At 43.4% G+C, this 26592-nt stretch overlaps 2 protein-coding genes across 2 annotated transcripts in view; both read right to left on the reverse strand.

Moving 5' to 3' along the window:
- On the reverse strand, nt 1-26495 carry LOC122925101 (gastrula zinc finger protein XlCGF26.1-like). The gene is made up of 5 exons (XM_044276616.1): nt 26483-26495; nt 26276-26399; nt 26127-26191; nt 25458-25704; nt 1-2613 (listed from the first exon to the last, which is right to left on the reverse strand). Exons 2-5 carry the CDS (start codon nt 26358-26360, stop codon nt 1052-1054), a joined length of 1959 nt encoding a protein of 652 aa, XP_044132551.1. The 5' UTR covers nt 26361-26399; nt 26483-26495; the 3' UTR covers nt 1-1051.
- Nucleotides 1-26592, reverse strand: part of LOC122925102 (gastrula zinc finger protein XlCGF57.1-like) — a 139304-nt gene that overhangs the window by 85577 nt on the left and 27135 nt on the right. The gene's annotated exons all lie outside the window — the stretch shown is intronic.

The following is a 26592-nucleotide window of genomic DNA, read 5'->3' on the forward strand; positions in this document are numbered from 1 at the left end:
TATAAGACCTGCCTTTAATAGTGATGCACAGTAACTGATTCTCTAAAAGAAGGGATTAGCTATGAATGTTGGTACATTGCACAGTGATGCACATGGTGATATATTACTCCTGTCTCTAATACTGAAGCACAGTAACTTTAGCACTAAACTAATGGATTAACTCTGAATGTCGATGCTCTGGAACGTGATGCACACAGCGATGCACTCTCCCTGCAGTCTCCTTCTCAAATATTGCCCTATTAACACTTTGCAGCAACACTGGCCCTAGCACATGAGCGCTTGTCACATCTCTCCCTAGGATCAGCTCACAGAACAGTGGCAGAGACCGTACGGGATGAGGGTTTTATAGGGCTGTGACATCATAGGGGATGGCTACCTGCGGATTGGCTGGCTGCGCGGCATTATGGAGGATCTTACGTTTCCGGACTTCTTACTTTCACTTTGTAACACCTGCAGCCGCCATTTTAGAAAATACTGATTCGTTACCACAAAGTGCAAGGAAATTCGGATTTGTGATGAATCAAAGTTTTCCTAAACTTTGGAGCGAAATATGCTTCGATTGCTTCAGTTCACTCAACGCTAATTGAACTCATATTATTTCAGTCCGTTGACAGCTTACATTCTACACTGCACTAATTATGTAGTACAGTCATAATGTCTGCCTGTTAGTATTCTGCAGACAGGTAACCTATCAAACCCTTGTGCAAGGTCTGTACTTTACAAACCTGGAGGCCATTGTTAGGCCTCCGGCTGCCTTAGCAATTATGATTACTCTGATCTCGTTGCCCAGGGGAAGGTACATGATATAGGGTCAGAGTGAGCCCCCTTCCTCTGCTTTACCACTTTGACGCTATGTTTACTACAGACTGTGGCATCTAATGGGGTTACATAGCCAGGAACGGAGCTAGCTCCAATCCTGGCCATTGCAGTGAAAGCCTGGCTATATATTATGGCTGGCTCCTACTGCTGATTGCACGTACACAACTGCTGTGCCATCACTAAGTAGAGTATAGGAAGTTAGCCCTCACCTTCTCTCCCTTGTGTGGCTTCTTTAATGTTGAAGAAAGTTTGATTTATCACTATAAAATTTCCCACTTTCTTGGCCTGAAAATGGCTTCTCTCCAGTGTGAATTTTCTGATGTTTAACAAGAGCTGCTTTTCTTATGAAACATTTCCCACATTCTTGGCATGAAAATGGTTTCTCCCCTGTGTGAGTCCGTTGATGTTCAACAAGTTGTGACATCCAGGTATAGCATTTTCCACAATCTTGGCATGAAAATGGCATCTCTCCTGTGTGAATTTTCTGATGTTCAACAAGACTTGCTTTTCTTATGAAGCATTTCCCACATTCTGAACATGAATATGGCTTCTCCCCTGTGTGAGTTCGCAGATGTTCAACAAGTTGCGATTTCCAACTAAAACATTTCTCACATTCCGTACATGAAAATAGCTTCTCTCCCGTATGAGTTCTTTGGTGTACAAGAAGATGTGATTTTTGAGAAAAACATTTCCCACATTCTGAGCAGGAAAATGGCTTCTCCCCCGTGTGAGTTCTTTGATGTCGAACAAGATTAGCTTTAATGCTATAACATTTCCCACATTCTGAACATGAAAGTGGATTCTCCCCCGTGTGAATTCTATGATGTTCAACAAGATCTGCTTTTCTTGAGAAACATTTCCCACATTCAGGACAAGAAAATGGCTTCTCACCTGTGTGAGTTCTTTTGTGTACGAGAAGATTTGATTTTTGAGAAAAACATTTCCCACATTCTAGGCAAAAAAACGGCTTCTTCCCTGTGTGACTTCTTTGATGTCGAAAAAGATTTGATTTTACGCTATAACATTTCCCACATTCTGAACAAGAAAAGGGCTTCTCCCCTGTGTGAATTCTCTCATGATCAACAAGCTCTGTATTTGTTATAAAACATTTGCCACATTCTAGGCATAAAAATGGCTTCTCCCCTGTGTGACTTCTCTGATGTCGAACAAGATTTGATTTGACGCTATAACATTTTCCACACTTAGAACATGAAAGTGGATTCTCTCCCATGTGAATTTTCTGATGTTCAAGAAGATCTGCTTTTCTTAAGAAACATTTCCCACATTCTGCACATGAAAATGGCTTCTCCCCTGTGTGACTTCTCCGATGTCTCAAAAGGGTTATTTTCTGTGTAAAACATTTCCCACATTCTAAACATGAAAATGGTTTCTCTCCTGTGTGAACTGTCTGATGTCTAAAAAGTTTTGATTTCTGGGTAAAACATTTTCCACATTCTGAACATGAAAATGACTTCTCTCCTGTGTGAGTTCTTTGATGTTCAACAAGAGATGACTTAACACTATAACATTTCCCACATTCTGAACATGAAAATGGCTTCTCATCCGTGTTTGCTCTTTTAGGTACAACATCACTTCTGTGGCTTGTATTTTGCTCTACAGTCTGTGATGAATCAGATGATAGATGTTGAAAAGGATCTAGATCTTTGCTGTGAAGGGCTGAGGGTACATGTGGGATAATGGCATGCTCTTCATATGTATCTTGTGTGATATCTTCAGCTTTTAAAGCAGATGATTGTACTATCAAATGTCCCTCTGAGCTCCTGATACAGTAACCTGCCAAGAATAAAACAGCTTTTATTATTTATAACCATAAAATTATATTGATAATTTATAGCATTTCTATAATAAGGTATCCATAAAATTGCAAGATACTGAAAGTAAGAAAATGCAATTATGAATTGACTGAAGCTGGTCATGTTAGATTAATGTTGACTGAACCCACCTACCATTTAATGTGTTTAAGGATCGGGAAGTTAGATTTCTACATGCTTGACACTTTGTTCTTGGGAAGATTAGCAGCCTTCAAAGGTGTCTTCCCTTCTCCCTATTCACAATACATGTAGTTTGGCGAAGGCCAACGTGCATATGTATAGAGATTTTGGAGACAGCTTTCAGCCAAACGAGCATTCTGGAGTGTATAGCCAGCTCAAAACAGTGATGGGAAAGCAGATGACAATCTAACAGTGAACCTCACAGCAAGGAACAGTAGATAATGCCAGTGGGCCACCATGCTCTTCTCTTGTAGTTGTCCACTGCTGCGTTGAAGCCAGCATCTTCAGAGGGTTATTTTTTAGTATGCCTGCCCCAACGCTTTCCTAGTGAAACGCTCGGTGGAGAATTATAAAGTGACCTTTGAATCAGTGCTCTTAGGTGGTGTCCGTCACACACTATATGACAGCTATGTACGTACAGCTTATCAGAGAGCAGTTCAGAGGGTAAGAGCAGTAGGGTCACATACAATACAAAATGGCCATGGCTTTGATGCAAGTGATAGTCTTTCTTCACACATAGGCCCAACATACAGTATTGTGCAAAAGAAGGCAGGTGTGGAAAAATGCCACTTTTAAAAATAGAAGTGTTAATAGTTTATTTTTATCAGTTAAACAAATGCAAAGTGAATGAACAAAAGAGAAATCTAAATCCATTCTATATTTGCTGTGACCACCATCAGCATCAGTTCTTCTAGGTATACTTGCAAACAGTTTTTAAACAAACTTGGCAAGGAGGTTGTCCCAAAAATCTTGGATACCTAACCACAGATCTTTCGTGGATGTAGGCTTACTCAAATCCTTCCTTCTCTTTATGTAATCTCAGACAGACTTTGTGATGAGATCATCGGTCTGGGGGGTCTATATCATCACTTCCAGGACTCCTTTTACTTCTTTACACTGGATGTTTGGGGCCGTAGTCCTGCTGTAGAATAAATTTGGAGCTGATGTGGATCAGATGTCTCACACGTCCGTTTTTTCTTTCCTGATCTGTTCCGTTTTTTGCGGAACAGATCAGGACCAGATCTGGACCCATTCATTTTCAATGGGTCCTGGAAAAAATCGGACAGCACAATGTGTGCTGTCCGTTTCCGTTGTTCCGTTCCGCATGTCCGTTTAAATATAAAACATGTCCTATTCTTTTCCGCAAAATTCGGATCCTGGTACAATACAAAGTCAATGGATCCGCAAAAAACGGAAGACATTCGGATGTCATTCCGTATGTCTTCCGTTTTTTGCGGAATCCGTTCCTGGAAACACATAGCAAATAAATTTTTATTTTTTTTTATTTTTTTTTCAAAGAAATCCAAACAACTTTATTTGATTATTGAATGTATACATGTTTCCGTTTTTTGCGGATCCGCAAAAAACGGATGACATACGGATGACATACGGAAACATTTTCAGGAACAACGGATCCGCAAAAAACTGACTGAAATTCGGATTATAGAAAAATACTGACGTGTGAATGTAGCCTTATGGTATTGCATGATGGATAAGTATCTGCCTGTATTACGCATTGCTGAGGACACGATTAATCCTGACCAAATCCCCAACTACATTTGCTGAAATATAGCCCCAAATTTTCAAGGAGCCTCCACCGCCGTGCTTCACTGTTGCCTGCAGAAACTCATTACTGCTGTACCACTCTTTGGGCCTTCAACAAACAAACTGCCTTCTATTACAGCCAAATATTTCAAATTTTGACTCATTAGTCCAGATCACCTGCTGCCCATTTTCTGCACCCTAGTTCACATGTTTTTATTCATAGTTCAGTCGTTTGGTCTCGTTTCCACATCCAAATGGCTTTTTGGCTGCAATTCCTCTGTGAAGACCACCCAGGTCCCAATGGTTTCTGCCAGTTCTGAGCTGATGAAGCTATTGGCCATCTTCCGATTTTGAAGGGAAACAAGCATGATGCATTTTTCATCTACTACACAAGGTTTCCTTGCCGCCCCCCCTGCATCTAGGGTCCTCATGGATGCCTGATTAATGAGGAATATAGAAAGATACTTATCCATCATGCAATACCATCAGGAAGGTGTCTGACTGGCTCCAAATTGATTCTGCAGCAGGACAGCGGCCCCAAACATGGAGCCAATCTCATTAAGAACATGGAGTCCTAGAAGTGATGATATGGCCCCCACAGAGCTCTAATCTCTTTATCCAGTCTCTCTGGGATTGTCTAAGGAGACACAAGGATTTGAGCAAGCCTACATCTACATCCACAGAACATCTGTGGTTAGTTCTCCAAGATGTTTGGAACAACTTTCCCACCAATTTCCTGAAAAAACTGTGTTAAGTGTACCTAGAAAAACAGCAGAGGGGGGTCACTCACAGCAAATATTGATTGAATTTAGATTTCCCTTTTGTTCTTCCACTTTGCATTTTGTTAATTTATAAAAATAAACGATTAATACTTATATGTTTGAAAGTATTCTTACTTGGCAGCCTTTTCCACACCTGTTTAAAGCTTTTGCACGGTACTGTATAGCATTGTATTTGCACCTTTTTTCTGCTGCATTTTACTGGGAAAAAAAATTGTTTCGTCTTATCTTCTGTTGTAAATGTTAACCATTTGTGGCAGAACTTAGAGACAGTTGCGGCATGCACAGCAGTTTGAAAAGTAAAGTGAAAAGTGAGAGAGCCGGTCAGACAGGACATTTAAATATGTGATTAATGTATTTTCTCACAACATTTTGATAAATCCCCCACAATTTTTATGTGGCAGGCTTTTTTGGGTTCTACAGAAAAGTTTTTTTCTCTTTTTTTTATATACAAGGTTTCTGTACCATTTTTGGGCACACACTTTTATATGCTATTTTAAATGGAATGTGTCACCTACACCTATATTTTTTTCTGACAGTTAGTGCTCTTTCACGCGAGCGGATGCCGTGCAGGTAATCTGCTGCGTGAAAGAGAGCCAAGCCCCAATCCGGACAGCAGAGACACGGAGCATTAACATGATTGATAATGATCTTTGCCTTTCTGCGACCTTTTTACTACAAAATCACATTGACAATTTTATCTCACTGTGATTTTGTAGTAAAAAGATCACAGAGAGGCACGGGGCATTATCAATCATGTTAATGCTCCGTGTCTCTGCTGTCCGGAACGGGGCTTGGCACTCATTTTACGCAACGGATTCCACGCACGGGATCCGCTCATGTGAAAGAGCCCTTAACCCCTTAGGGACACAGCCTTATTTCACCTTAAGGACCAGGCCATTTTTTGCAAATCTGACCACTGTCACTTTAAGTGCTGATAACTTTAAAACGCTTTGACTTATCCAGGCCATTCTGAGATTGTTTTTTCGTCACATATTGTACTTCATGACACTGGTAAAATGAAGTCAAACAAATTTTTTTTTTTTGCACAAAATAATACCTAATTTACCAAAAAATTTCAAAAATTTGCAAATTTCAAAGTTTCAGTTTCTCTACTTCTGTAATACATAGTAATACCCCCAAAAATTGTGATGACTTTACATTCCCCATATGTCTACTTCATGTTTGTAGCATTTTGGGAATGATATTTTATTTTTTGGGGATGTTACAAGGCTTAGAAGTTTAGAAGCAAATTTTGAAAATTTTCAGAAATCTTCATAATCCCACTTTTTATGGACCAGTTCAGATTTGAAGTCATATTGTGAGGCTTAGATAATAGAAACCTCCCAAAATGACCCCATCTAAGAAACTACACCCCTCAAGGTATTCAAAACTGATTTTACATACGTCGTTAACCCTTTAGGTGTTGCACAAGAGTTATTGGCAAATGGGGATGAAATTTGAGAATTTCATTTTTTTGTCTAATTTTCAATTTTAACCCATTTTTTCCACCAACAAAGCAAGGGTTAACAGCCAAACAAGACTGTATCTTTATTGCCCTGACTCTGCCGTTTACAGAAACACCCCATATGTGGCCGTAAACTACTGTACGGCCACACAGCGGGGCGTAGAGTGAAAGGTGCGCCGTTTGGTTTTTGGAAGCCAGATTTTGCTGCACTGTTTTTGTGACACCATGTCCCATTTGAAGCCCCCTGATGCACCCCTAGAGTAGAAACTCCATAAAAGTAACCCCATCTAAGAAACTACACCCCTCAAGGTATTCAAAACTGATTTTACATACATTTTTAACCCTTTAGGTGTTGCACAAGATTTAATGGAAAATAGAGATACAATTTCCAAATTTCACTTTTTTGGCAGATTTTCCATTTTAATATTTTTTTTCCAGTTACAAAGAAAGGGTTACCAGCCAAACAAAACTCATTATTTATGGCCCTAATTCTGTAGTCTACAGAAACACCCCATATGTGGTCGTAAACTGCTGTACGGGCACACGGCAGGGCGCAGAAGGAAAGGAATGCCATACGGTTTTTGGAAGGCTGGATTTTGCTGGACTGTTTGTTTTTTACACCATCTCCCATTTGAAGCCCCCCTGATGCACCCCTAGAGTAGAAACTCTAAAAAAGTGACCCCATTTTAGAAACTACGGGATAGGGTGGCAGTTTTGTTGGTACTAGTTTAGGGTACATAGGATTTTTGGTTGCTCTATATTACACTTTTTGTGCGGCAAGGTAACAAGAAATACCTTTTTGGCACAGTTTTTTTTTGTTATTTACAACATTCATCTGACAGGTTAGATCATGTGGTAATTTTATAGAGCAGGTTGTCACGGACGCGGCGATACATAATATGTATACAATTTTTTTATTTATGTAAGTTTTACACAATGATTTCATTTTTAAAACAAAAAAAGTTTTAGTTTCTCCATAGTCTAAGAGCCATAGTTTTTTCAGTTTTTGGGCGATTATCTTAAGTAGGGTCTCTTTTTTTGCGGGATGAGATGACGGTTTGATTGGCACTATTTTGGGGTGCATATGATTTTTTGATCGCTTGCTATTACACTTTTTGTGACGTAAGATGACAAAAAAAAAATCGCTTTTTTTACACCGTTTTTTTTAAAAAATTTTTACGGTGTTCACCTGAGGGGTTAGGTAATGTGATATTTTTATAGAGCCGGTCCATACGGACGCGGCAATACCTAATATGTATACTTTTTTAAAATTTATGTAAGTTTTACACAATGATTTCATTTTTGAAACAAAAAAAATGTTAGTGTTTCCATAGTCTAAGAGCCATAGTTTTTTCAGTTTTTGGGCGATTATCTTAAATAGGGTCTCATTTTTTGCGGGATGAGATGACGGTTTGATTGTTACAATTTTGGCGTACATGCGACTTTTTTGATCACTTTTATTACCTTTTTTTGGGAAGTAAGGTGGGCAAAATTTCAATTTCATCATAGTTTTTAATTTTTTTTTTTATGGCGTTCACCGTTCGGGTAAAGTAACATGACCGTTTTATAGATCAGGTCGTTACGGACGCGGCGATACCAAACATGTGTAGGGAATTTAATTTTTTTTCATTTTTAATCAGTGATAAATGTGTTTTTTGATTTTTTAATTTTTTTCACTTTTTTTTTACCCAGACCCACTTGGTTCTTGAAGATCCAGTGGGTCTGATGTCTGTATAATACAGTACTGTACTCTATATAGGGTACTGCACTGTATTTTACTTACACTGAACAGATCTATGCTTTTAGCATAGATCTGTTCAGCACCATGGACAGCAGGACGCCTGAGCAGGCGTCCTGTTGCCATGGGAACCTTCCCAGTCTGCCACAACTTCGCAGACGGGGAAGGGTGAGGACGGGGCTTCGGGGGGCTGTCTGGGGGCTTTCTCCCTCTCCCATCGGGGGGCTGCAAAGGCACAGCAGCCCCCCGATCGGAGAGGGAGGGAGCTCCCTGCGCTGTTAACCTTTTCCATACAGCGGTCCGTATGGACCGCTGTATGGAAAGGGTTAAACGGCTGACATCGCATCACCGATGTCAGCCGTTTATACCAGGGTGCCAGCAATGTGCTGGCACCCTGGTATACCCACTAGACGCCAACGATTATTCAAGGGGAGGCGGGCGGGGGATCGCGATCCCGCCTGCCGCACTGCCCGCCTCCCGCACCGCCCGCAACCCTCCCCCTGCACCACCCGCCCACATAATATCATTCAGGGGTGCAGGGGGAGGAAGAACATATATATTTTGGGCATTGTAAAGTTTCTGATCCCCGCGGTCAGGGACCGCAGGGATCAGAAACGGCAAAAAGCGCATCAAACCGCAGGTCTGAATTGACCTGCGGTTTGTTGCGATCACCGACATGGGGGGGTCACGGGCAGGGCCGCCATCAGGGGGGTACAGCCAATACCCCAGTAAGGGGCCCAGACCCTGGGGGGGGCCCGGCCAGTTCCAATGTAAAAAAAAAAAAAAAAAAAATTTTTTTTTTTTTTTTTTTTTTTTTTTTTTTTACCCCCTCTCATTTGTCAGTCACTTGAGTTGAACTTTATTGCATCGCTAGAGGGGGGCAATTGATCATTCCTTGCTAGTGAAGTCCAGTTCATGAACGAATCTTTCATTTGAATCGATTCAGTTCACTGAACCGGAGGAGTCGATTCCTCTGACTGAGCCGATCCGTGTGAAGCCGCTCAGTCTGAGTCAGTGAGTCACACAGCACACAATAGCAAAGCCGCTCACGCTGGCAGCAGGGAGGGACTCGGGAGGAGTGTAATCTGATCATAGTGTGGAAGCTGCTTCTGCCAGCCCCTCCCCTCCCCGCCCACCAACCAATCAGAGCTGAGTCAGTGAGTCACAGCACACAATAGCAGAGCCACTGGCAGCAGGGAGGGGAGGGACTCGGGAGGAGTGTAATCTGATCCTAGAGTGGAAGCTGCTTCTGCCAGCCCCTCCCCTCCCCGCCCACCAACCAATCAGAGCTGAGTCAGTGAGTCACAGCACACAATAGCAGAGCCGCTGGCAGCAGGGAGGGGAGGGACTTGGGAGGAGTGTAATCTGATCCTAGAGTGGAAGCTGCTTCTGCCAGCCCCTCCCCTCCCCGCCCACCAACCAATCAGAGCTGAGGCAAGGAAAGCACTAGCAGCTCTGAGTCTGAGTCACTGACACAAGTACAGGGAGTCTAAGAAAGAATCGAATGAGTCTCAGGTTAAAAGAATCTAAAGATCCGACTTAGAGACTCATTCGATTCTTTGAGTTAAAAGAGCCGCGAGTCACTAGAACAGTTTACACTGAGGCTGATGCTTTTGTTGCAGCAGTGATAAGATTAAGGGACAGGAGCAGAGAGATAAGAGAAGGGACAGATGCCTGTGAAGACCACGCGATCTGTTGCTCAGAAGCCATGAGATTGTAAGGCTACTTTCACACTAGCGGCAGGACGGATCCGACAGGCTGTTCACCCTGTCAGATCCGTCCTGCCGTTATTTCGCCGGACCACCGCTCCGTCCCCATTGACTATAATGGGGACAGGGGTGGAGCTCTGGCCCAGCACGGCAGTGCATGGCGAAAGGCCGCCGGACTAAAAGTACTGCATGTCCAACTTGTTGTGTGGTCTTTGCTCAGGGGTAAAATGCAAAGCTGTTTTCTGGATTATCCCACAGGGCCATGATCCTCCATCATTGTTATTAACCCCTCCCTTGCCAGCCCACCCAGCCCTATTTAGTGTTCAGCTTTGAAAAAAATGTTTAGGCCATGAAGGGGTTAATTAAGTGTTGGAGGGGGTGGGGGGTGTTATTGTGCATATTGTGTTTGGGATCCATTTAACAAGTTTGACCAGTTGGGTTTGAGAGTGGTTGAGTGTCATCCACAGATCCCTCATAACAGTGCGTCACCCACAGACCCCCCCATAACAGTGTGTCACCCACAGATCCCCCATAACAGTGTGTCATCCACAGATCCCCCATAACAGTGTCACCCACAGATCCCCATAACAGTGTTATCCACAGATCCCCATAACAGTGTCATCCACAGATTCCTCATAACAGTGCGTCATCCAGAGATTCCTCATAACAGTGTGTCATCCACAGATCCCCCATAACAGTGTGTCATCCACAGATCCCCCATAACAATGTCATCCACAGATTCCCCCATAACAGTGTGTCATCCACAGATTCCCCCATAACAGTGTGTCATCCACAGATCCCCCATAACAATGTCATCCACAGATCCCCCATAACAGTGTGTCATCCACAGATTCCTCCATAACAGTGTGTCATCCACAGATCCCCCATAACAGTGTCATCCACAGATCCCCCATAACAGTGTGTCATCCACAGATCCCCCCATAACAGTGTGTCATCCACAGATCCCCCCATAACAGTGTGTCATCCACAGATCCCCCCATAACAGTGTGTCATCCACAGATTCCCCCATAACAGTGTGTCATCTACAGATTCCCCCATAACAGTGTGTCATCCACAGATCCCCCATAACAGTGTGTCATCCACAGATTCCCCCATAGCAGTGTGTCATCCACAGATCCCCCATAACAGTGTGTCATCCACAGATCCCCCCATAACAGTGTGTCATCCACACATTCCCCCCATAAGAGTAAGTCCTCCACAGATTCCCCCCATAACAGTACGTCATCCACAGATCCCCCCATAACACTGTAACAGTAAACCTTGTGCTTTTTTAGTTTTTAGTTTTTTTTTAAATGTGCCAGGGGAAGATTGCTAGGGCAGATTAGAACAGATAGTGTAGTTAGTGTTAGTGGAGGGTCCTGCTTAAAAGAGTCTACCTCGTCGTGGTAGCAGGCTTTATATTATTTGGTCAAAAATGAATTCCTTACTGAAATCACTGATTATCACTTTTTACTGTCTTTGTAGTTGTAAAAAAATTATGAAATTGGGGGTAGGTCCTTGGGGGTGGAGGGGAAGTGGAGTCAGGATGGATTCTAAAGGGGCGGGCTAGGAGGGGGGGCCCAGGCCTTGAGCTGTGTAAGGGGCCCCAAAATTTCTTATGGCAGCCCTGGTCACGGGACCCCCCCGCGCATTGAGCAGGCACCTAGGCTCAATGATTTGAGCAGGCACCTTGTTCCGATCACTGCCAGCCGGGCGGCAGTGATCGGAACAACACATGTCATGTGTCCTGAAGAGGTTAAAGGGGTTTTCCAGGCTTTTAATACTGATGACCTGTCTTCAGGATCGGTCATCAGTATCAGATCGGCAGGGGTCCAACATCCGGCACCCCTGTATGAAGAGAAAGCACCCCCGCCGATCTAATATTGATGACCTATCCTGAGGATAGGGCATCAATATTACAAGCCTGAAAAAACCCTTCAAAGGCTATGTACACCTTTGGTGGCAATTTTTTTGTATTATTTGTTTATTATTGCATTGTACTCATTTTGAGCTAAAAATCATTTTTTCTATTGATCTTTATTAAAAATTATGAGCTGTTTTTCTGCTAGCAGGATGTGTATTTTCTCTATGCTCCTTCAGGCAGAGAACCGATGGGCTCCTTATCTCTGATCTTATAAACACTCAATTAAGCTCCATTCTTACCTTACTGATAAGAATGTGGCTTAATGACCTTTTACTAATTTAGAGATAAGGGTTATTAGATGACCCCAAAGTGAAAGTACTATTCCCACAGCTAGATAAACAGTTAACCCTTTGTGACAGAATGGCTCAATATTTTTAATAAAGGTCAATTAAAACAATGATTTTTACCCCAAAATGAGTAAAATTAAATCAGAAAAAATTGTCTCCAAATGTGTAGATAGCCTTTAAAACCAGATAGTGACACACATCCATATCTATTTTTATTTTCTGATTGTAGATTTTATTTATTTTTTCTATTTCCTGAACATGATTATGAGGGCTGCCAACCTGTTGGAGTTATTTCTAACAGCACTTACAGATATGCTTTACAGCAGCCACCATGGGCCATAGACACCATGGACATGAGGGGTCCTCACTGACTTCTTTGGGAGAGTTATCTTGGCATGCTCTGAGACCTGTGCAGAGGTCAGGAGGGAGTAAATAAGCCTTGATATCACCTATTGTGAATGGTGGATCCTGTCTTAGATTCTGTAATAGCTGTCATTGGAATCCTGACTGTGATAATAAGATGACTGCTGAAAAATTATCTGTAGAAAACAAGAAGTGGGGCCTATTATTAGGCCAGTGTGAAAACTACTGGACTTTAGGATTTTTAAAATATAGGTAGTGACATGGAAAATTTAAAATATCATCACTAAAAATATGTTTAACATAAAAACAGGTAATTTTCGAATTACACATTCCCTTTAAAGGCTATGGACACCTTTGGGGCATTTTTTAAATTATTGCATTGTACTAATTATGAGCTAAAAATTATTTTTTCAGTTGGTCTTTATTAAAAATATGGAGTGAGATAAGGGTTATTAGATAACCGGCACAAAGTGAAAGTAGGATGCAAACAGATAGAAAAACAGTTAACCCTTTGTGACAGAACAGCTCAATATTTTTCATAAAGACCAATTGAAAACATTATTTTAAGCACTAAATGAGTAAAATGCTATAAAACAAAAAACTAAATTGTTCTCAAAGGTGTCCAAAGTCTTTAAGGCATTTACTTCCTATAACAAAGTATACGGGCAAAACAACGTTAAAAAAAAAGAAGCCAGACCCACAACATGATTTGCAAAAAAAATTATGATTACTTGCCGGTAATTTGATTTTCCAGAGCCCATGACAGCACCACAAGAGGATCCGCCCCCACAGACAGGAAGCCTGCAGAATAAAAGGGCGGACACTCTCCTCCCAATTCAGTGTGATATCTAAGCATCGAAGGAAGTCCTCCAACATAATGTTAGATAATCAATAATAATTTTCGCTTAATATCAAGTCTTTTTTTTTTTTTTTTGCTACACCCGTGTAAGTATAAGACAACCAGAAAAAAACCAGCAGGGAGGGAATATAAGGGTGCTGTCATGGGGTCATGCCCCACTCTGACGATGTGCGGAGGTCGGCCAGGATAGCAGCACGAGTTTAGTATTTGTTTTGGTGCCGTGCTGGATCCGCCTCTCATCAGGTGCACTGGGTGGTGTCATTAGTTTAAATGGCCTCCAGCTAAGTGCTCTTAGCGGATTATACTGATCATTGTGGTCTGGGAAGCTTGGAGGGAAGGTTGGCTGTCAGTTCCTGCTCTCTAAGATAAGTGTCATTTCTAGTTTGGTTGTTTGTGTCATCTATCCCATCCAGGTTCTGTGCAAGCAGGCTGCTCCTATTTCCCCACTTCACCATCTCAGGGAGTTCAGGGTTTTGTCAGCCCAGGCTGGAGGACACAGCACACCTACCTTCAAGGTCTGCATGTGGGCTGAGCAGTGCAGGGAAAGAGGTCAGGGATGAGCTAGGAGGTGACCCTTCCCCTGTCTCTCGTCCAGAGCCTGGTTGGTGCGTTATCTGTTATACTGAGTGCACGTCCGCCGTGACACATGGGCTCTGAAAAATCAATTTACCAGTAAGTAATCATCATTTTACCCTTCGCCTATGACAGCACCACTAGAGATTTACTAGAGGAAAAATCAGGGTGGGAGAGTAGAAAGAAGCACCTTTTCCCCAAAGGAAGACCCCTAAGGGGGTGAGTTCAAATCAAGCCGATAGTGTTTAAAAAAAGGTTGAAGGAGAAGACCAGGTAGCTGTTCTGCAAATATCCTCTATGGGAACAGAGGATCTTTCTGCCCAGGAGGTAGCAACTGCCCTGGTAGAATGTGCCTTAAGACCCACCAGAGGAGACAACCCGGATACAAGATAAGACAAAGATATGGCAGAAACAATCCACCTAGCAATAGAACTTGGCCGCCTTACCCTTATTCACTCCTTGAAAGAGAACAAAGAGTGAAGAAGATCTGCGCCAGTCTTTAGTGCAGGATAGATAATGAATCAAGGTCCTTTTAACGTCTAGTCAGTGAAGAGATTTATCTTTTTCTGACCCAGGGTTTTTAAACAGTGTATGGATTCTAGCCCCCCAAACATATCTTGGATGGACCTGGGTTCTTTTGCCTCTTCAATGCCCATAGTAGAATGTACGGCTTTTAGAAGTTTTTCTGTGTCTACCACTGATTTCACCTTCTTCCAAGGAAGACAGGGATGAATCAACAGAATGCCCATATAATGAGGAGTGTATCTCATCTTCATCAGAATCAAACGAAATATGCTCCTGTACAGTATTATGTCGTCTCACTTTAGATTCTTTTTTGGATGATAAGGTAGAATTAACTTCCGATCTGACTAGTGTCTGAAGACATTTATAAAATTATGGCGATTCCTCAGTCACCGTTTTATCAATACAGGACTGACACATCCTCTTCTCCCATTCAGATGACAACCCAGTTTTACAAAGAACACATTCTTTATTCTTCCTTTTAGTCACCACCTTCCTTGGTTTTGTCAAGGCTGGAGGGACTGCAGACTTCTCAACATGCTTGTCCCTCCTCCATGCTTCTCCTATTGCTGGCCACCAGAGCGCTGCTTAGGATGCCAGCTTTCAGTTCACCGCATGCCCTTCTCATAGGCGCTCTCTGATGACGTCACGCCCGATTCCACGCGCCAAACCACATGACCCATGGCGCTCTCCCCGGCCTAACTCCTTGCCGGAAACTCCACCTCCTCCCCCTGGGGTCTGGACGTCCGTGCCCCTAGCGCATCAGCGATACCGCCAGGCACTCCATGCTCCAGCACACAAAGTACTCTCTCAGGAGTTTTGCTGTGCCTCTGCCTGTCCTTTTCAGCGCACCAACTGAAGCCGCATTATATTCCCGGGGACAGCAGGTATGTTGGGGGAGAAATCAAGCCCACTATAGGGGTCAGCGTAGGAGCACCACCAGAGAAAAGGAACCTGAAAGAAAGACTGCAGGCTTCCCCAACCACACTGAATTGGAAGGAGAGTGTTCTCCCTTTTATTCTGCAGGTTTCCTGTCTGTGGGGGCGGATCCTCTCATAGTGCTGTCATGGGCGAATGGAAAAAACACCTTGCCGTCCCTTATACTCTGGTGGCAAGGACACTTCTCCCAGCTTGTGTCACTTGCTGACTGGCAAATAGCAGCACTACAGAAGTCTTTATTGGGTCATAGAGGTTTTTTGGGGGGTTTCTCGTGGTACCACAACGCTGTTAAGATAACATTCCTGAGTGATCTCAGATACATGCGTGCTGCACACTGGAGGATAGGCTAAAAGGTTTAAACTCTGTGACACATACACTCACCTAAAGAATTATTAGGAACACCATACTAATACGGTGTTGGACCCCCTTTTGCCTTCAAAACTGCCTTAATTCTACATGGCATTGATTCAACAAGGTGCTGATAGCATTCTTTAGAAATGTTGGCCCATATTGATAGGATAGCATCTTGCAGTTGATAGAGATTTGAGGGATGCACATCCAGGGCACGAAGCTCCCGTTCCACCACATCCCAAAGATGCTCTATTGGGTTGAGATCTGGTGACTGTGGGGGCCATTTTAGTACAGTGAACTCATTGTCATGTTCAAGAAACCAATTTGAAATCATTCGAGCTTTGTGACATGGTGCATTATCCTGCTGGAAGTAGCCATCAGAGGATGGGTACATGGTGGTCATGAAGGGATGGACATGGTCAGAAACAATGCTCAGGTAGCCCGTGGCATTTAAACGATGGCCAATTGGCACTAAGGGGCCTAAAGTGTGCCCAGAAAACATCCCCCACACCATTACACCATCACCACCACCAGCCTGCACAGTGGTAACAAGGCATGATGGATACATGTTCTGATTCTGTTTACGCCAAATTCGGACTCTACCATTTGAATGTCTCAACAGAAATCGAGACTCATCAGACCAGGCAACATTTTTCCAGTCTTCAACAGTCCAATTTTGCTGAGCTTGTGCAAATTGTAGCCTCTTTTTCCCATTTGTAGTGGAGATGAGTGGTACCCGGTGGGGTCTTCTGCTGCTGTAGCCCACCTTTCTTTCCCATTCTGACATTCAGTTTGGAGTTCAGGAGATTGTCTTGACCAGGACCACAATCCTACATGCATTGAAGCAACTGCCATGTGATTGGTTGACTAGATAATCGCATTCATGAGAAATAGAACAGGTGTTCCTAATAATTCTTTAGGTGAGTGTATATTTGGGGGACTCCACCTAGACCTTTATCCTAGGTAGGATGTAAGTATTGATTTTCTTTATCTCTTATACACCCTGGGGTGTTGGTCATGTGTTATAACGTTGTAGACAGCCATGTGTTATAGCACGATATACATATTCTCACCCCATATTGCATGTTGCATATTTAGGCTAGTGATGCATTTACTTTTTATTATTCAGTATGTGATTTGTCTTTAATCACACATTGTAAATATATTTATTCACTTAGCCTGCGTAAGCCTATTAATTCTCAAATATTTTGAATTCATGTTTTGAAACAGACAGATTCTGACAACTTTATGCCAAAATTTAAGATGTACTGGCAATAACATTGAGGTAGTTGTTGTGTTCTGTCCCTAGATGTAGATCCAGTCGTTTGTGTGTTTATCAGTTGACATTGCATTTTTACCTGTGTTGTAATTCATGCGAATTACATTGTGTGGTAACAGCACCATCTACTGATGAGTTTATGTATTTCATTCAGCCTGTTTTTCTCTATGCATTATAGGAGTCCAAGGACATTGTGGGTAGTTCCTGGTTCTTGCTAGTCTTGTGCTGGTACAGCAAGCAGCCACCATCTTATGTCTCAGGAGCCAAACATTCTCACTGGTTTTCCTGCCCCATCATCTGTTATTAGCCTGTTTTCAAGCATAGTCGGTAAGAGCACTATCTTGTGACATTTACCATAGTTTATATATGTTACTTGTTTCATAGCTCATTACTATCATCGTATTATCCCATGTACTGCATGTAGCAGATTATTCTGTGTCTTATGCCATGTACCATGGATATTTATGTTCTAAATGCTACTGTTTTATTCTGTAGTTTCACCTTTCCTGTCAATCTACTATCAATAAAAGAGAAAGTTAAAGCAGTACAGTTTTTCTCTTCTTCAAGACAGAAGGTTTAGCTACATGTCAGATTACACACCGTGCCAACGTGTATGAGGACAGTATAGTGAAACGACTGCTGAGAACAAGCTCAGAAGATCAGACTAGACAGAGCCCGCCATTATCCACGCAGAGCCTGCATACGGATATCGCAGCAGCCTCCTAACAGTCGCACCGAATATCAGACTATACGGAGCCCGCCATTATCAACGAAGAGCCTACTTTTGGATATCGCAGCAGTCTCCTAACAGTCACAACATGTCTAATAGTCGAGCATCTTCAGTCAAGACAAGGTCTCAGATAAGTGGCTCTAACAGGACATCAATCAGAGAAGCTGCTGCCATTGCCCGCGCAAAAGCAGAAGCTGCAAAGGACAAAATCCGGCTTAACAGAACAAGAGATGCAGATAAAGATGGAGAAAGCGCAACTTGAAGCTTCTCTGAATAGGGAGAAAGCGCAATTTGAAGCGACTCTAGAAAAACTCACCGCAGATAAAGAGACAGCAGCTGCTATAGCAGAAGCAGAATTTCTAGAAGCCACGGAACTTCAGGAAACCAAGAGTCATCGCAGCATCGTCCATCCAGGAATTGAATTTCAAGATCCACAACAGCGAACCTTACAATACGTCTATCAACATTCCAAGTCAGATGACGACCCAGATCCACAGCTTATTACAAAGCAGTCTGTTGACAAGCCAAGCGAACATGCTTATTCGGATAATCAGAAAGTCGACTATCAGTCTCCTTGCAGCAAACTAGAAAATACACATCAGAGTGAAACCGGCTACAACAACGTCTCTCCAGAACAGAGAATCAGAAATCTGCCCCTGCTAAGAGAGATGCCCTTCGCTTCAGAATGGTATTACACAGACCGGATTAAACCAGAGACTTTTAACAGGTATGGCCGTGCACCACACATTCACTCTGACAACACACCACCAGCTGGTCCCAGCGCCAATCAAGCCACAATGGACTTTGACAGGTTCCTTGCTCGACGTGAGCTGGTCACCAAGGGACTTGTAAAGTTCAGCGACCATGCTGAGAACTATAGAGCTTGGTGAGCTTCCTTCCAAAATGCCACCAGAGACTTAGGTCTGTCATGTAGTGAGGAACTGGATCTCCTGGTGAAATGGCTAAGAAGTGAGTCCGCCGAACACGCTAAAAGGATTAGAGACATCAATGTAAATTATCCAGACGTTGGTCTAAAAAGGGTCTGGGATAGACTTGATGAGGTTTATGGCGCAGCAGAGGTCATAGAAAGTGCCTTATTTAAGAGAATTGAGGACTTTCCTAAAATAGCGAACAAAGGCTATTCAAAGCTTAGAGAGTTAAGTGACTTATTAATGGAGCTGAGTGTAGCAAAGGCAGAAGGGGATCTAGTGGGATTGACATTCCTTGACACTGCTAGAGGTGTAAATCCCATAGTTCAGAAACTCCCATACAACCTGCAAGAGAAGTGGGTCATGCATGGTTCTCGGTATAAACAGACTTGTACCATTTCCTCCATTTAATGTGTTTGTAGATTTTGTCTCTGAACAAGCAAAAATCAGAAATGATCCTAGCTTTGATTTCATGATTCTCATATGCCACCACCTCAGTCAGTAAACCTCGTAGGGCAATGGTGGAGGTCCACAAAATTTACGTTTCTTTCACAGGTTTAGTCCATAAAGAGTTCAGCTCCTATCAAAGAGGAGACAACCCCAAGGACCGGAGCAGACAGTGTCCCTTACACAGGAAGCCTCATTCCCTACTTAAGTGCAGAACCTTCAGAGAAAAGTAATTGGAAGACCGCAAGACCTTCCTCAAGGAGAACAACATCTGCTTTAAATGCTGGTTTTCAACTTTGCACTTTGCTAGGGACTGTGAGGTTAGTGCAAAGTGTGCAGAATGTGACAGCACAGATCATAACACAGCTCTACACCCTGGGCCACCACCGTGGGCTTCACCCAAAACTCAAGAGCATAGCGGGGAGCGAAAAGACAGAAATACTGACACTTTGGCAGTTACTTCTAAATGTACAGAGGTTTGCAGAGACCTCAGAGGAGGCAGATCCTGCTCTAAAATCTCCCTAGTGAGAGTTTACCCAGCAGACAACCGAGACAAAGCCATCAAAGTGTACACAATTCTAGACTATCAAAGTAACAAGTCGTTAGTGAAGTCTGCCTTCTTTGATAGCTTCGACATCAGAGGACCCGGGGCCCCCTACTCTCTAAGAACTTGTGCTGGTACTGTGGAAACAGCCGGAAGCGGCTACATAATTGAATCCAGCGATGGTCAAGTGCGTCTGCCTTTACCAACTATACTAGAATGTAACCAGATTCCTGACAACAGGTCCGAGATACCCACGCCAGAAGTAGCAGCGCATCAGCCTCACCTGAAGCGTATAAGACACCTGATCCCAAACCTTGATTCTGAAGCTCAGATAGTCTTACTCCTCAGGAGGGATATCCTACAGGTCCACAAAGTTAGACAGCAGATCAATGGACCTCAACGCTCCATACGCCCAGAGACTTGACCTACGATGGGTCATTGTAGGAGAAGTCTGTTTGGGAGGTGTAAACAAACCAACAACTGTCAACAGCATGCTTACCAGTACACTTGAGAATGGACGCCCATCTCTTCTCCAACCATGTGAAAATCACTTCTTCATTAGGGAACTGCCTCAAAGCACTTCATCATCAGGTGCCCTTGCAGGTCCTGCCTACGATGACTTCATCTGGGATGGCAATCAAGACCACCTGGGATCCACAGTCTTCCGCAAGACTAAAGAGGACAATCGTATGGCGATGTCATTCGAAGATAGACTGTTCCTAGATATAATGGAGCAGGGAATGGTGCAGGATGGGGTTGCACCTCTACCCTTTAAGCCTCAAAGACAACGCTTACCCAACAAAAGAGAGCAAGTTTTCAAACGATTTGTCTCTCTCAGGCACAACCTACGAAGCAAACCTGAGATGAGAGATCACTTCTTTACCTTCATGGAAAAGATATTCCAGAAAGGTCATGCAGAGCTATCACCTGTACTTCAAGAATCGGAAGAACGCTGGTACCTGCCCATGTTTGGGGTGTATCACCCGAAGAAGCCAGGTCAGATCAGAATGGTGTTTGACTCAAGCGCCAAGTATGAAGGCGAATCATTGAATGACGTTTTGCTGTCAGGACCGGATCAGGACCGGATCTAAACAACAAGCTCATAGGAGTGCTTCTCCGTTTTCGCAGAGACTCCATTGCATTCACGACTGATATCCAACAGATATTCTATTGCTTCCTAGTTAAGAAAGAACATAGAAATTTCTTGCGATTCATATAGTTCAAGGACAATGATCCCTCTAAAGATGTTACAGAGTATCGTATGAAAGTTTACATCTTCAGCAATAGTCCTTCTCCTGCAGTCGCCATCTATGAATTAAGACACGCAGCTCAGAAAGTAGAAGAAAAGTATGGAGCTGATGTCAGACTCTTTGTAGAGAAGGACTTCTGTGTGGATGACTGTCTGAAATCAATGCCCTCAGATGAGACTGCAATCAGTCTCCTAAAAAGAACCCAGGAGATGTTCTCTGTCTAACCTGAGGCTACACAAGATCGCTTCTAACAGCCAGAAATTGATGGAAGCCTTTCCTTCTCAGGACCATTCTGAAGACTTGAAGGACCTAGATCTAGGCTTTGACTCGCCTCCGATGCAACAGAGCCTTGGCCTACTCTGGGACATAAAAGCTGATACTTTCACTTTTCAGGTTAACAGAGAAGAAAAACCCTCTACTCACAGAGGAATACTGTCAGCCATAAGCAGTTTATATGACCCACTAGGATTTGCAGCTCCTATACTCATCGAAGGTAAAGCTATGTTAAGAGACTTCACCAGAGAAGGGTCGAACTGGGATACTCCTCTTCTCATGAAGGAAAGAACCACGTGGATGGCCCGGAAGAATTCCTTTACAGCCTTATCAGATCTTCACATAGCTCGTCCATATGTTTCTGTACCAACTACCAAGGTTGAGACTCAAAAACTGTGTTTTCTGTGATGCTTCAATCAAAGCAATTGCGGCTGTAGCTTACTTGAAGACATTAGATACCAGCGGACATTGCCATGTAGGGTTCGTCATGAGTAAAGCGAAACTAATGCCACTCCAGGAACACACAATACCACGCCTGGAACTATGTGCCGCTGTGTTAGCGGTGGAGTTGGCCGAACTCATCGCTGTAGAAATGGACCTAGAGGTTAAAGACTCTGAGTTCTATACAGATAGCAAGATAGTACTGGGATATATCTGTAATGAAGCTAGACGCTTCTATGTCTACGTCAACAACAGAGTCCTAAGGATCAGAAAATCTACCTCTCCCGAACAATAGAAATATGTACCTACACCCTTAACCCTGCGGACCAAGCAACTAAATCCGTTGCTGCTGAACGTCTCAAGGATACAATTTGGTTTACAGGCCCCACCTTTTTTTAGAAGCCGACGCCCAACACAACAGAAACTGCCATGTTTGAACTAGTAGACCCACATACTGATGTTGAGATACGTCCTCAGGTATCTGTGTTACATACGGAGACTCTGGACCACCACCTGAAATCCCACAGATTCAGTAGATTCTATACTTGGAGATCTCTTGTCTGTGCCATCACTTGCCTAACTCACATTGTTCGGTCGTACAAAGCAACCTCATCGGCAGATAAAAATATCTGTAGCGGCTGGCATCATTGTAAACGTGTCTACACAGCTCTCGATCTAGAGCGGTCAAAAAATTTAATCATCCAAGCTGTACAGCGTGAAACCTATGCAACGGAAATCGACTATGTAGTCAGCGAAAGACCCGTGCCCAAAGGTAGTGTTTTAAGGAAACTTGACCCAGTGATCGACGAAGATGGGCTCTTAAGAGTAGGTGGACGCCTTATGGAAGCCAATGTAGCCCTAACAGAGAAACATCCTGTGATAGTTCCTGGACAGCCACTCTGCTCGTGCAACATCACCATGAACAGACAAAGCACCAAGGTTGTCTGTTCACTGAAGGAGCTCTAAGAGCGGCTGGACTGTGGATAGTTGGAGCTAAAATTTGTGTATGCAGATTCATATTTAAATGTGTTACCTGTCGGAAACTTCGTGGTATGTCACAGGCACCGAAGATGGCAAACCTCCTGTATGACCGACTAAGTACGGATCCACCCTTCACTAATGTTGGCCTAGACGTGTTTGGTCCTTCGCCTGTTGTTGTCCGGCAAACCAGGGGAGGCTGTGTGCACGGGAAACGTTGGGCGATTATGTTCACCCGTCTGTCCATCAGAGCTGTCCATTTTGAAGTAATTGAATCTATGGATACTTCCTGTTTCATTAATGCCTTCCGACGTTTCATTGCCATTAGAGGACCCGTCAAACACATTCGTTCTGACCGAGGCACAAACTTCGTCGGAGCAGCGAGAGAACTACAACTCTCTTCCAACTTAGATGTTAACAACATAGAAAGATACCTCAGTGAACGAGGATGCACTTGGACCTTCAACCCACCACACTCTTCACACATGGGAGGTGCTTGGGAGAGGATGATAGGCATCGCACGGAGAATCCTTGATGCAATCTTCTTACAAAAAGGATCTTCAAAGTTGACTCATGAAAGCCTGACTACCTTAATCGCGGAAGTATCGGCTATCATAAATGCCAGACCGCTAACTCCGATTTCTAGCAATCCTGATGATCCAACAGTTCTCAAACCCGCCACATTACTTACACAAAAGACAAATTTGTGTTCCACCCGGAGAATTTAATTCCAAAGATCTTTACAGAGTCTCTCAAACTCGTTCTGGGATTAGTGGAAAAAGCAATACATTCCCACTCTGCAACCGAGGAGAGAAAGTGGCAAACCAGCAAGCCTAACCTCCAGGCCGGCGATGTAGTCCTAATTAAAGACTGCCAGTCACGAAGAAACGAGTGGCCGTTAGGTCTTGTGACTAAGACATTCCCAAGTAAGGACGGAATTATACGCAAAGTAGAATTGAAAATATGGAGACAGGGAGAGACCAAATTGTTCCTCAGACCAGTAGGAGAACTCGTTCTACTGTTTACACCCAACGAATACAATAGTGACGTCGGTTGACGGCAAGCGGGGAGTGTTCTGTCCCTAGATGTAGATCCAGTTGTTTGTGTGTTTATCAGTTGACATTGCATTTTTACCTGTGTTGTAATTCATGTGCATTACATTGTGTGGTAACAGCACCATCTACTGATGAGTTTATGTATTTCATTCAGCCTGTTTTTCTCTATGCATTATGGGAGTCCCAGGGCATTGTGGGTAGTTCCTGGTTCTTGCTAGTCTTGTGCTGGTACAGCAAGCAACCACCATCTTATGTCTCAGGAGCCAAACATTCTCACTGGTTTTCCTGCCCCATCATCTGTTATTAGCCTGTTTTCAAGCATAGTCGGTAAGAGCACTATCTTGTGACATTTTCCATAGTTTATATATGTTACTTGTTTCATAGCTCATTACTATCATCGTATTATCCCATGTACTGCATGTATAGCAGATTATTCTGTGTCTTATGCCATGTACCATGGATATTTATGTTCTAAATGCTACTGTTTTATTCTGTACTTTCACCTTTCCTGTCAATCTACTATCAATAAAAGAGAAAGTTAAAGCAGTACAGTTTTTCTCTTCTTCAAGACAGAAGGTTTAGCCATACCTCCCAAATCAAATAGGAGAAAATGGTTCTTTAGGGCTCTTTCACATCTGCGTTATTGTCTTCCGGCATAGAGTTCCGTCGTCGGGGCTCTATGCCGGAAGAATACTGATCAGGATTATCCTAATGCATTCTGAATGGACAGTCCGTCCTTCAGGATGCATCAGGATGTCTTCCGTTCCGGAACGGAACGTTTTTTGGTCGCAGCAAATAGCACAGCATGCTGCGCTTTTTGCTCCGGCCAAAAATCCGGAACACTTGCCGCAAGGCCGGATCCGGAATGAATGCCCATTGAAAGGCATTGATCCGGATCCGGCCTTAAGCTAAACGTTGTTTCGGCGCATTGCCGGATGCGACGTTTAGCTTTTTCTCAATGGTTACCATGGCTGCCGGGACGCTAAAGTCCTGGCAGCCATGGTAAAGTGTAGTGGGGAGCGGGGAGCAGCATACTTACCATCCGTGCGGCTCCCGGGGCGCTCCAGAGTGACGTCAGGGCGCCCCAAGCGCATGGATGACGTGATCGCATGGATCACATGATCCAAGCGCATGGGGCGCTCTGACGTCATTCTGGAGCGCCCCGGGAGCCGCGCGGACTGTAAGTATACCGCTCCCCCGCTCCCTGCTCCTACTATGGCAACCAGGACTTTAATAGCGTCCTGGGTGCCATAGTAACACTGAAAGCATTTTGAAGACGGATCCGTCTTCAAATGCTTTCAGTACACTTGCGTTTTTCCGGATCCGGCGTGTAATTCCGGCAAGTGGAGTACACGCCGGATCCGGACAACGCAAGTGTGAAAGAGGCCTTAGCCCCAAAATTAGGCAAATGCTTCGGCCTTATTTTACAGAGGAATATTTAAATATCCACTTGTATTCTTGCATTTGCGTTTTACACTTACAACATATGTCATAACTTATAACAGTATGGCATTTTCATACATAAATAATATGTATTTTGGCTGTATGAGGAAATATATGGCAGAACATAACACAATGGAGCTAAAAAAGCTGGTGAATAAGTACAGTCTAAGACTCTTCTCTATTTAGTGGTTACTACTCACCTGGATAGATATCTGTAGGAAATTCCTCCTTATATTGCTCATATTCCCACATATCTGTCTCTGTAGGGGGTTCTTCCTTACACTGGTCATCACCCCACACAAATGTCTCTGTAGGAAATTCCTCCTTACAATGGTCATCACCCCACACAAATGTCTCTGTAGGAAATTCCTCCTTACACTGGTCATCACCCTTCAAACAGGTCTCTCTAGAATTAATACTCCTCAGATCTTTATCCTGTATCAAAAGCTGAAAATATAAAAGTCTCACAGTCACAGAAGTCCTACAGAATTTTCTACAAAAATAGAGAAGATTATACTGTAAATTATCAGGACAACCAATAATGACATGACAGCGCGGTTTATTTGGGCCAGATAGCTGCAGGAAGCTTACACACATGTATATTCACCACGACGAGGTCTGCATCAAGTTGTTTCTGTGAAGGAAGACTGGCCTCCAACCTGTTGGTCACTTATTCCCATTGGCAGTCTCCAAAGCCAGAACATAGTGATCACATACAGACAACATCTAATGTCTATGGTCAGCGTTAACCCTGTCATCTCCACCTTTCTCATTACACAAATATAAACATATAATACTATGGAATAAAACCAGACTGAACACAAGGACTTCACAGCCTTCTACAGATCATAGGGAATATCTCCATCTACCTGATGATCCTGTGGAGGATGAGGACTGGGACATCTCTCTGGTGTTCTTCTCTTACTGGATCTTCCTGTAGGGGGACACATACAGTGACTGAATTCATTCTTTACATACAGATAATTAAAGGATATGTGTATTTAGTCCTGTCTATTACCTGATGATTTAAGGGCCTGGTGGTTCTCCATCATGACGTCCTTGTACAGATCCTTGTGTCCTTCTACATACTCCCACTCCTCCATGGAGAAATAGACAGTGACATCCTGACACCTTATAGGAACCTGACAACACAATGATACCATCATCACCCAGACCCCTCCAGTGCTGTTACTGTATAATGTCCCAGCATTCCCAGCAGTGTCACCTCTCCAGTCAGCAGCTCAATCATCTTGTGGGTGAGTTCTAGGATCTTCTGTTTATTGATTTCCTCATGTATCAGGGAGTGAGGTGGAGGCCCCGTGATTGGGCTCAGGG

The sequence above is a fragment of the Bufo gargarizans genome, chromosome 1, assembly GCF_014858855.1.
Source record: "Bufo gargarizans isolate SCDJY-AF-19 chromosome 1, ASM1485885v1, whole genome shotgun sequence".
NCBI classification, from domain to species: Eukaryota; Metazoa; Chordata; class Amphibia; order Anura; family Bufonidae; genus Bufo; species Bufo gargarizans.

Coding starts and splice junctions, on each gene's coding strand:
- LOC122925101 (XM_044276616.1), bottom strand. CDS start 26,360: ATGGAGGAGTGGGAGTATGTAGAAGGACACAAGGATCTGTACAAGGAC. Junction 25,705..26,126: donor ATCCTCCACAGGATCATCAG/GTAGATGGAGAT, acceptor TTATATTTTCAG/CTTTTGATACAGGATAAAGA. Junction 2,614..25,457: donor TCCTACAGATATCTATCCAG/GTGAGTAGTAAC, acceptor TATTCTTGGCAG/GTTACTGTATCAGGAGCTCA.